The sequence below is a fragment of the Morus notabilis genome, unplaced genomic scaffold (genome assembly GCF_000414095.1).
Source record: "Morus notabilis unplaced genomic scaffold, ASM41409v2 Scaffold615, whole genome shotgun sequence".
Taxonomy (NCBI): Eukaryota; Viridiplantae; Streptophyta; class Magnoliopsida; order Rosales; family Moraceae; genus Morus; species Morus notabilis.
The window spans coordinates 99920-110965 of NW_010366289.1; the positions used below are offsets into that span (position 1 = coordinate 99920).

General features: G+C 33.7%; 1 protein-coding gene and 1 long non-coding RNA gene across 3 annotated transcripts; both read right to left on the bottom strand.

The window, feature by feature from the left end:
• Positions 1–1388: 1388 nt before the first annotated feature.
• Positions 1389–2610, bottom strand: LOC21390556 (protein ENHANCED DISEASE RESISTANCE 2-like). The gene has a single exon (XM_010109995.2). It carries the CDS (start codon positions 2474–2476, stop codon positions 1601–1603), a length of 876 nt encoding a protein of 291 aa, XP_010108297.1. The 5' UTR covers positions 2477–2610; the 3' UTR covers positions 1389–1600.
• Positions 2611–6541: 3931 nt separating this feature from the next.
• LOC112093904 lies at positions 6542–10257 on the bottom strand. 2 transcript variants are annotated; one of them, XR_002903262.1, is made up of 3 exons: positions 9837–10257; positions 9643–9736; positions 6542–6612 (listed from the first exon to the last, which is right to left on the bottom strand). It is a non-coding gene; the product is annotated as an uncharacterized LOC112093904 (long non-coding RNA). The 2 variants fall into 2 exon arrangements; XR_002903261.1 differs by lacking the exon at positions 6542–6612 and having other exon boundaries at positions 9399–9736.
• Between the last annotated feature and the right edge of the window lie 789 nt (positions 10258–11046).

Consider the following 11046-nt stretch of genomic DNA (forward strand, 5'->3'; position numbering starts at 1 on the left):
GAAGAGCGTAAGTTTGACTCAAATGCCAAAAGCAAGTTATGATTTGATTGGGCTAATTTAGAATCTCTGGACAAACCACATTTTTAATACATGTAACAAAACCTTCTCCTGCAAGGCCAAATAATTAATTACAAAGTTTCAAAATTTCACCCAAAAAAAAATCTTAGGCAAAACAAAGATGGCAGATGTGTAGTGGTTGAAAGCGCATCGTTTTCCTCATTTCACTGTCGTCTTTACAATTGTTGGCAAATGAAAGTCTGAAATCGACGTGACGTTACAGCATTTCTAACTCACCCCACTAACAAAAGAGGAGGCAGAATCGCCCGAAAGGTTTTTCTCAAGGTCATGGAGGTCAGCATCCAGGAAAGAAGGGTCTTGGTTTGATCGGGCCATTTCGTATCATCATATCATCATTTAGGCCGTAGCCTCCACTCTCTGTCCTATGCTGTTCACCTACAATACTATATTATGTCTTTCCTTCTTTTACTCTACACATGCATTTACACTATACATGTCTACTAGGAAGGACTTCAAGGGCTAGGGCCGGGCGGCCCAGCCCTAACCCATTAACGTGCTGAGCCGGTACGGTTCGTAACAGTACTGTATTGATAAGTGTAATATCTTATTTAGGCTTCGTTTATTTCACCGATTTAAGTTTTCAGTTTTAGATTTTTACAGTAAAAAATTCTTAAAAAATATCACATCTAACTTTTTCTGCTACAGTGAAAAACTCTCAAAAAATATCACATCTCAACTCGAATTAAAAACTCGAATCTGCGAAGTAAACGAGGCCTTAATTGAAAGGATTTAAATGGATAATTTAATAATTTAATAAATAATTATTATTTATTTTTTCAATATTCTCTTCATCCTGCAAAACAACATAATCCTCTTCATTCAATGCTATGCTGCCTCACTTTAGGATTCATACCCGATTAATATGTTGCACAAAATCTTTGAAGTAAAATTGAATAAAATCTTTTTCGTTTTATTAGTAATTCTTGAAATTTCCAAAATGACGAAGAAATAGAGGGATATAACACTACTGATACCCTTAAAAAACAAGTCATTATCTTTTGTTTCAAGTCATTACTACCGACTTTAGAACATATTAGTAAGCAAAAAGGCATTTTGTCGTTGAAGCAATGAGATGCGTTACATCCTTGATTTCTTATCTTCACAATAAAGTGTGCCCATGTGATATCCCACCACCAAAATCTCAACAGTTCCGTCCAGTACCCACCCACCCCCGCCCACTACAGCGTAATGATCCATAATCCATCACATAAACAAATAGTGGAACGCCCTCTCCATTAGAAACTCCCAAAATGAAGCATAAAAGACAAAACCAATAAGTTTCTAACGCAATGATAAAGAAATCAACAAGGTGAAAATGAAATTCCGCAGCATATCGTCATTTTGTTGTGTTACAATTTTATTATCTACACCAAACATCATCCACCACCGTCCGTTCAAGTATCCACCGTTAATCCCCATTAAAAGGGAACTAAAATTAACAATCACGATAAAGCGGAAATAATCCCAAAAAAAAAAAAAAAAAAAGATGAACAAATAAAAATCTACCGCAGGTTGAAAAGCTTCAGTCGTCGTCATCGTCGCCGGACTTGTGATGATTTACTTTTGCGACCCCACGCACGACGTTCGGCGCGTGGGGCGCGTCGATTACGGTCGCGGACGACATCTCCATCTGGCAAACCCTAACCGCGCCGACAAGCCTCTCCGGGAGCTCGTCCTCCGCCTGCGACTCCACCAGAAACCCCATATCGATCGTCACGCTCGTCACGTATCCCAACGCCAAGTGCAAAATCGCGCTCGCGATCGCAGAGCTCCCGATGTCGACGTCAATCTCCAGATAGTTCGGACCTCTATGGTAATTGCACGTCAAGGCCTTCCCAAGCAAACACGCGCTGTAATTCCCCACCGCCTTCTTCACGATCCACGGCCCTTTGACGATTCGGTTCACAATCTTGAACCGCTGGTTCCTGAACGAGTCGTCGCCGTTGACGAACCGGTGGAGGAGCGAGCCCGCGGGGATCGGATCCTCCGTCGCGAAGTAGAATACGGCGCTGTGCTGGTCCTTCCCCGGGACCTGGAGATTCACGGCGAAGATGAAGCTCTTCAAAGACTTCCCTAGGGCTTGGGATTTCCGGAGCGCGTGGGCCACGCGGTTGTCCGGACGCGCGAGTACATTGTCGAGTTTAGTACTGGACTTGAGCCAGTCCATGCCGGCGGGGGAGAGGAGATACTCTCCGGCGGGGGATTTTTGTCGTTTCGTGAAGTAATTCTTGGCTCGGAGAGAGAAGAGATTGCCGGGAGGGGAGGCCCAGCCGTTGGTTCCGGTGTGGAGGTCCACGTGGCGTAGAGATCCTCCATTGACAGACTCCGCGATCCAGTCGGTGTCTCCGGCCGTGGACTCGGCGCCAGAGCTCCTGTGCTTTTGCTTAGTGGGGCACATGGTTATCTGCTTTGGGTTTTTTTTTTTTTTTTTTTTTTCCTCTCTCAAAAAGAGGTTCGGAGTAGAGAGCCCTGAGAGTGGAGGAAAATAGTAATAATATAAGCGATAAAATATAGGGATGCATTTACGCTTCGAGGAAACTACGAGACTGCCCTTTATTCCCCCGCCAGCTATCTCTCGGTTTTCATATTAATTCCAATGCATAATTCTTTTTCTTTTTGGGACAGCAACAAAATTCTACGTTTGCTTTTTTCCTTTTATTTTTTATATCCTAAATGCTGACTTGTTATGCGTCATAGTTTGTCGTTATCGCTTTGTGAGTTATGAATAACAGAAAACTTGGACATATAATAATGTGATTGCTTGAGGTTCGGAGCAAAAAAAAAAAAACCAAGTAGTCCTTGAGCTATAAAAAAAAAAAAAAAAAATGCGACATTTGACATAGACGAGTCGTTTTCCTAATAATTTCTTCTCCTGTTTTCAGAAGTTGCATTCATTTATTTAAAAAAAAAAAAAAAAAAAAAAAAAAAAAAAAAAAACTTGTGGGTCCGATGAACGGGAAATATGTTTAAAACATATTATTTTCCAAAGGCATGTATTTGGCACATTCGGGAGATGATCAAATTAAACCGAGCATGTCTAACTTGTTTTTTAAAAAGTTGCATAAAATAGTTGCTGATCGCAATTAATTGAATTATTTTACAAAGGTCTGCCTAATAGAGTTTCATCAAGAATCATTAATAATTTTTCAATTGAAAAGCACATCGTACTTATTTTTTTTTTAATTTTTTAAGAGCTAGATAAAGGTGCTTAAATAGGACGGAAAATGCTGGCGACAGGAGCATAGTATTTAATTGCGTCATTTTTGCTATGGATTTTCTTCTGCTCCCTTTTTTTTCCCCCTAAGGAATAAAGTGGTAGAAGAATATAATTAAAAGAAGAAAAAGGTGTTTGAAGAATATAATTGAAAGTTTTTTTTTTTTTTTTTTAACTACCCAGTGTACCACACAGAGGGGACAAAAAAAATAGAAATTTCTCCGGCACCAAATTTTTTATCAAAGTTATTTACTTATTCGCTAGTTTAAATTGGGTTGATTTAAGCCTTTTTATTAAAACAAAAAAAAATTAAACAATGTTAATCCGAATAAGAAATAAAATCTAAATTAGTGTTTGGATGAGTAAGAGTAACTCAATTAAAATGGGTTTTTTTCCTAATTGAAAATTTCATTTTTTTTAAGTTGATAATAATTGAAAAAAAATTTACATTGAAAAGAAGATTTTTTACACTAAAAATCTGTACAAAAACATATTAAAAGATTTGTATTAAAAAAAAAAAGAGCTTATTCAACAACACCATTAACATATATACAGTGTATAAGTAGCATTTGCGACAAAGAAATTTTTTTTAAAAAAAATTAAAAAAAAAAACAGCAAACAAATAATTATAAGAGGATCGAAAAATGACAGCATGCAAATCGAAAACGACAAACAAGCACTTAAGGTAGGGAGGTCCTAAAACGACACCGTGCAAATAGGGTTAGGGGGTCAAAAACGACAACAACATAAGAGGGAAAAAAAAGTTTCTGTGCTGTGGCACTGTAGAATATTGACTTGAAAAGTGGTACTGAGGGGGGGGCTTGGAACTCTAATGGGATGTTTATTTTAAGAGTTTTGTTTCTAGTTTTGAATAATGGTTCTTAGTTTTTTATAGTATTTTTCTCTTATAAAAAATTTAAAATTTTAAAAATTAAAATTATGAATCATAATTCTGAATTCATAAACCAAATGTCTCATAAGTTGGGATGTTCAGTTTAAACTGAACTGTCCATTCAGTTCCCATTAAGCACCTTGCCAAACGCAAACTTGACCTTCACTTCCACTTAAAGTGGGCCGAATTGGGCGGAACTGCCCAACCAAACATGTCATAAGGAAATCCATTGAAAAAAGGAAACTATAGAAAGAAAACACACACCAAAAGAACCCGTTTAGTAATTTTTTTAAAATGATTTTATTTTCAGTATGAAAGTAAAAATGAGATTGTTTTAAAAATTATTTTAAAACTGATTTTGAATTTGCATTGGATTGATTTTGTAAGAGATTCTTTTAAATATAATAAAAAAGTAAAATCGTATTTGGTTTAATTAATATATTATAACATTGTTAATAAGTATAGAAAATGAAAACAAAAAAGAAAAATAACTTTCAACTGTTTTTAAATTCTTTCACAAAAACTATTCTCACTATTTTTTTTTTCGTTTTCGTTTTCAAAACATTTGCCAAACAAACAGAGTTTGTAAATCGTTTTCAATTTCGTGTCTTAAAATACGTGTAAAAATATTTTTAAAAATAATCTGAAATCAATTCTAAACACACCCTCTAAAACTAATTCTAAATGCACCCTACATTTTGACGGAGTATTTGACTTCATTAGTTTTGAAATCGAACAGCGACACGCGAAGAAAACAATATAGATAGACAAAAAATGATACAAAGGTTGTGTTTAGAGTTGTTTTTGTTTTTCACATTTTTCAAGAAAGAAAAAATAAAAACGGGAGAGAAACGACATTCGGCACAATTAAAGACAATAAACGAAAATGAAAATAATTTTTTAATTTAGTGTAAAATGAGAGAGAAATAAAAAATTACTTTTAGATCTTTTTTATTTTTTATTTTTTTTTCTCCTCTCTTAAGTAGAGAGAAATATTAATAAATTTTTTATACTGAAAATAATTTTTTAATAAAATTATTAAATATATTTTTAAAAATAATTTCTATCTAAAATTAAAAACGCTTTCATTTTTATTTTTATAAAAAAATAAAATTATTTTAAAATTAATTTTAAACGCACTCAAAAATTTCAATTAGGTCATTCGCCCCTGGTCGCACAATGAGTCACCGGAGCGTTTAGAAATCTGCACGTGGCATCGTACATACCAACTTCACGGTTGCAGACAATTGCGACATCTCACGGTGGGAGTCGTTCGTGCAGTGCATATGTATAATTATAATGTAAAAAACAACTCATGACGACACTGACCATCATGAATAATTGTACTTCTTATTTGCTGGAAAAATAATTGTACCCGTACAAGCTAAAAATAAACGCATAACAAACTCCTTAAAAGTAAGAGAATCTTTACTTTATAGAATAATGGTCCGTTTATTTTGTTAATTTAAATTTTTAATTTAAATTGAAATGTGATATTATATGAGAATTTTTTACTGTAATAAAAATTAAATATGACTATTTTTAAAAATTTTTTACTGTAACAAAACTCAAATTCTAAACTCAAATCAGCGAAATGAATAAGGCCTTTTTAACTGCTAATTTAACGATTAAAGGCATTTTTTTTAGATTAAAACTTTAAAAAAATTATAATTTTATTTAGGTTCATGTTCTCTTGTAAAATTTAAATTTAAACTTAAGTTTGAACTCGAATTTTAACTTGAATTTGAGGTTAAAATCTAAATTCAAGTTTCCTTCAACTGAGCTCATTTAGTTCGTTGATTCGAGTTTTTAATTCGAATTGAGATGTGACTTTATGTGAGCTTTTTACTGTAGTAAAAAAGTTAAATGTGATTGTTTCTGAGAGCTTTTTGCTGTAGCAAAACTCGAATTCTAAACTCAAATCGGCGAAATGAACGGGGAAGTTCTTAAACTCAAATTCAAGTTAATGAATATTATTTTTTCTATTCTTAAAAGCACTATACATTTTCGTTTTAATTCTGATTGAGATGATTTTTTTTTCTATGCGTTCACAACGAAAAGACAAATAAAACCTCATCTATATACCCTATTAAAATTTTCCATAACTATTGAGTTTTTATTAAAATACTATCTAAATACAATTTCAAGTTTTGACCCACCCAAACACAAACTCAAATTGATTCTCAATTCAAACCATAACTCAAATGTGCATATCCAAACACAAACTCAAATTATAACTCAAATTTAACTCAAGATCTACACTCAAATCATCATAACTACAAAATACAACCGAACAAGTCTTAAATTTGTGTAATTCCGTATTAAAAATTTAAAATACACCACACAAAATCACTCATGTTGTATATCTGACTGTTAAAAGTTAAATCGAACCGTAAAACGACTTTACCCCATCCACGGTAAAGACTACCTACAAACAAGGGGAAAGAACTGCTTAGTAGCAAAAACAATTTAAAAAAAAAAAAAAAAAAAAAAAAAAAAAAAAAAAAAAAAAAAACCAGAGAGAGAGCGCGAAGAACTCCTTAAATGATGTGCATATTTTTCTTCATGAAAAAAGCAAATTATCAACCAGGAGCAATCAAATATAATTTTGACATAAGCTATACTTGATGGTGTAATTGAGACGCTCACATGGCCTCACAGCAATGGATTTCATAGTTAAATATCAAATCAAACTTAGACCGTTTCCTTCACGAAAATTACAACACCTAAACTTAAAGAGATGTCACAGAAAAGCAAGCATGTTCACCTTGAAATGCTAACTACATTATTTCTGTTCTTATTCAGAATTATGGATGCCCACAATCCAGATGGAAGTATAAAGAAAACAAAGTCAAGAATGGCAAAAACAGACAATTGTCGGATCCAAAACTTGCAGTTCTGTTTTGTCTCGATTGGTGTAAATAATGGTCGATGGCCACACCTCCCTTACTAAAAGCCTCTGGTTAGTTTTTCTTTTCAAGCAAAAACAAAAAAACAAAACAAACAAAACAAACAAAGAACAAAGAACAGAGAAAAAAAAGAAGCCTCTGGTTGGTTGAGACAAATATACAGCTCAAGATCGATGGCCGACCTTTGGGGCCGTATGCAACTCAACTCCACCTTCACAAAATTGCTATGAAGCAATAATACAGCATCACAATTTCCAGAATCTTGAGTGCCTATGCTATAAAAAGCAAAAATATAAACCGAAAGAATTATTATTGGCTAGCAAGAAATAGTTGCGTCCACTCATTATTTGTAATAGACTCACAGTATACCAAACAACTATCAGCTTTTGAAATCAGAATAAAGTTCTCTAACCGTATCCAGATTTATAAACATCAATAAATTTACTAGGAAAGCTTTTGTTTTGAATTAAAAAAAAAAAGTACCTTAGCCCACGGGGTAGATGAGATTGAATGAAACTCTCACTTAGGCCCCGTTCATTTCACCGATTCGAGTTTAGAATTCAAGTTTTGCTACAGTAAAAAGTTCTCAGAAACAGTCACATATAACTTTTTTGCTACAGTAAAAAGCTTTCACATAAAGTTACATCTCAACTCGAATTAAAAACTCGAATCAGTGAAATAAACGGGCATTTACATTCGATTCTTCCATATACATTAGGTCACTAGTATGCATCCATTAATTTTAGAGCTTAACTTACACTGATCAATAAAACAACCAGTCACAACTTCTAAGACCTAACATAATAGATCCTATTATTTTCAACAACGAAACAATCAACTGTATAAAACCCGACAATCTTCTCTATTTTCACTAATAACGATGACCCTTAAACTATATGACAAGGGTGCTGATTTGAAAACTTATATGGTGATCAATTCCAGCCTAATCTCAGTAACGTGAGTGCTTCCTAGAGATTTAAACTTGCATCAATAACAAGAAAGCCTAAAGTTAGGCATCACATAGAATAACTTTCTTGCTTTGAAGTAAGACAAACTTCCACATGATAATAAACACTGACCCTAGTCCCCAATCCAATTCACTCTAATACTTATAAAAGAGAAAAATACCGACAATTCCTTTCACCTTGACACCACAAATTGCAACGCCATCTACCAAATGTGGCCAATTATTAAAGATAATACACTCCCGTAATTAGTCTAACAGCTGGATGCTTCCTCTTCCACTAGTAGATGTGTAGTCAACATACGTATCAATCATTCCCAAAATTTTAAGACAAGGTATAGAACTGCTATTATATTTTAGTGTCACAACAAGTTTTGCACAAACAACATCTGTGTTTCCGATAAGTTCCAAAACTTATTATGCATGTATTAAACACGAAGAAAGTACATAGAAATAACCTAATACACAATCCTAAAACTATATGTTTTGTTGCCAAGTCTCTGCAAAATTTAATACTTCTAATAGAAAAGTAAATTCGGATTTTCCCATTATGATTATAAAACCTAGAACATACAGTCCATGCATAGTTACATTACATGCAGTGAAGCAATACTATTATTATTAAGCTCTCCGACAACAGGCCAAGTAAAAATCACATCCAATGCATCAAAATTAACTCTGGCCTCAGAAAACAAAAATAGAGAGCATAGTCATCAATAACCCTTGGATCTTTAGACCTCACTGTTTTCTATCGAAACTCCAACTTTGTATAGCTGTGATCCTGCGACTTTTATAGCTAATGAGCTAGAGCCATTGCCTTGACTAGCAATTGCAAATAAAGAAAAGGGAAAAGAAGAATATATTATAGTTCTGCAGATGATAAAGAAGAGAGATCTTGCAAAATCCAACTGAACAAACTCATGAGGTTTAAATCTCCAAGGTCACATATCAACTAAAAGCACCATTTACAAACATTTCTCAAATTTAATTACCTCAACAACAATATCAAATAGTTAATACCACACAAGCTTTCATAGCAAATTATATATATATATATATATATATATATATATTGACAGGCATCTTATGTGTATAAAATAAATGACTATATATGGCAAAAATCCGACTCTGAACAACAACTAGGAAGCTAATCCAAGAAATTTGACCAGGGCTAAGCTCATACCATTATCAACGACATCAATCCAGCATTCTGTAATGCACCAAAATGCATTTAAAACAACAAAAAGTAAAAAACAAAGCATCAACATGAATAGCTCATTTACCTCCTAGAAGGAAAATGATGCTTAGCACAATTCTTGAAGATCAAAATAACAGGGAAAGAAAAAAAAAAAGGTCCCGCTCCTTTTCCTTCTCTTTATACTATCGGAGAATCAAAACAAGCGAATCAGTCACACACATTAATATACAGAATGTCATGAGAATAAAACCCAAAAAGAGAACAAAAAATAGAAGACACATAGCCAGCACTCTAAATGAATCCGTTTAATGTCCTTAATTCCTGTAAATTTCTAATGCGCTCCAATATAATGTCTAAACAGGTCAACAAATTAGGGTTTCCACCAACCTCCCCGTTTCGTTCCTGCAAGTCCTAGGGTTCATCAGTGCGCTTTTCTTCTCTGTGGCTGTTTCTCGGTGGCCAATCTGTATATCCAATACACCTGAAATAACAGCCAATTGGAGAAACAAAATCAGAGATCAGCTTCTAATGGAAGCAAATATGCTGAAGAAATTTGAAAAGATTTTCGATTTCTGTAATACCAAAGCGAAGACATGAGCAGCTATAAGGATGACCACCATCAGAGGAACCGCTTCGAGTATCCATGGCCGCGCCGGAGAGAGCTGCTGATTCGCCATTTTCGGAAATCAAAAGAGAGATTTATTGTGGAAACTCTCTGAGGCCGATAAGCCCTGCAAAATCAGGGTTTATATTATCAATTTCGCTTTATTCATTTTCCTTCCTGTGCACGAATTCCGGCGACGAATTCTCGCTGGCGGATCTGTCCCACTTGCCCAATACCCAGTACTTGGTGACGGCGGCTAATAGGGCAGAGATATTTACTTCCAAGCAGAATGTGGGAAGATGGTGGGATGAGATTTCGAGCAGAGATTCGTGGAAGAAGGTCGTTGAGATGCAAAAGAGTTCTTGAACTGAAAATGTTTGTTTGGTTTGGTCGTTACTTTTTTTGGGTTTTGTTATGTTTTTTTTATTTTTTTTTATTTTTTATAATAAATTGATGAGCTGCGTAGACTTTAGAGTGATAGGTCACGTTTATTTTATCAATTCGAATTTTTATTACAGTAAAAAAATTTTAAAAATACTCACATTTAATTTTTTATTATAATAAAAAATTCTCATATAAAATTACATCTTAACTAAAATTAAAAACTCAAATCAGCGAATTAAACGGACCCATAATCTATATTGGGCTGTGTAGATTTATTTTATTGCTGATCTGCTATTAAGATAATACTGTTATATGTTAATTTACCAAAATTACTGTTATCTGTTATATGCTCATAAAACAGTTTTCATACGCGGAAAGAAATGTTTCTTTGTGTTTGATTAATTTTGTCACTCTCAATCTTGTTGGAAGAGAATTTTTTTTCCAAGTACGGACATTATATTCTTATTCCAGGTACAAACTTATCTATATATCTCTTCTTTTGGGAGGTGGCATCAAGTTTCATGAAATGCCTCTAAATTTAGTCCTGTTTCATGAGATTATAACCATTTTTAATTTATGTGTATATTTTTTTAGAGAAAATATTATAGCGAATCATAAATCATGATTTAAATCATGGTATGAATTCATTTACCAGACGTCTCCTAGATTCCAGGTTTGAGTTTTAATAGGGTAAATTAAAGGTCTCGTTCATTTCATCAGTTTAAATTTTTATTTTTAAGTTTTTACAGTTAAAAATATTTGTTACATCTAACTTTTTATGTTACAATTAAAAACTCTAAAAA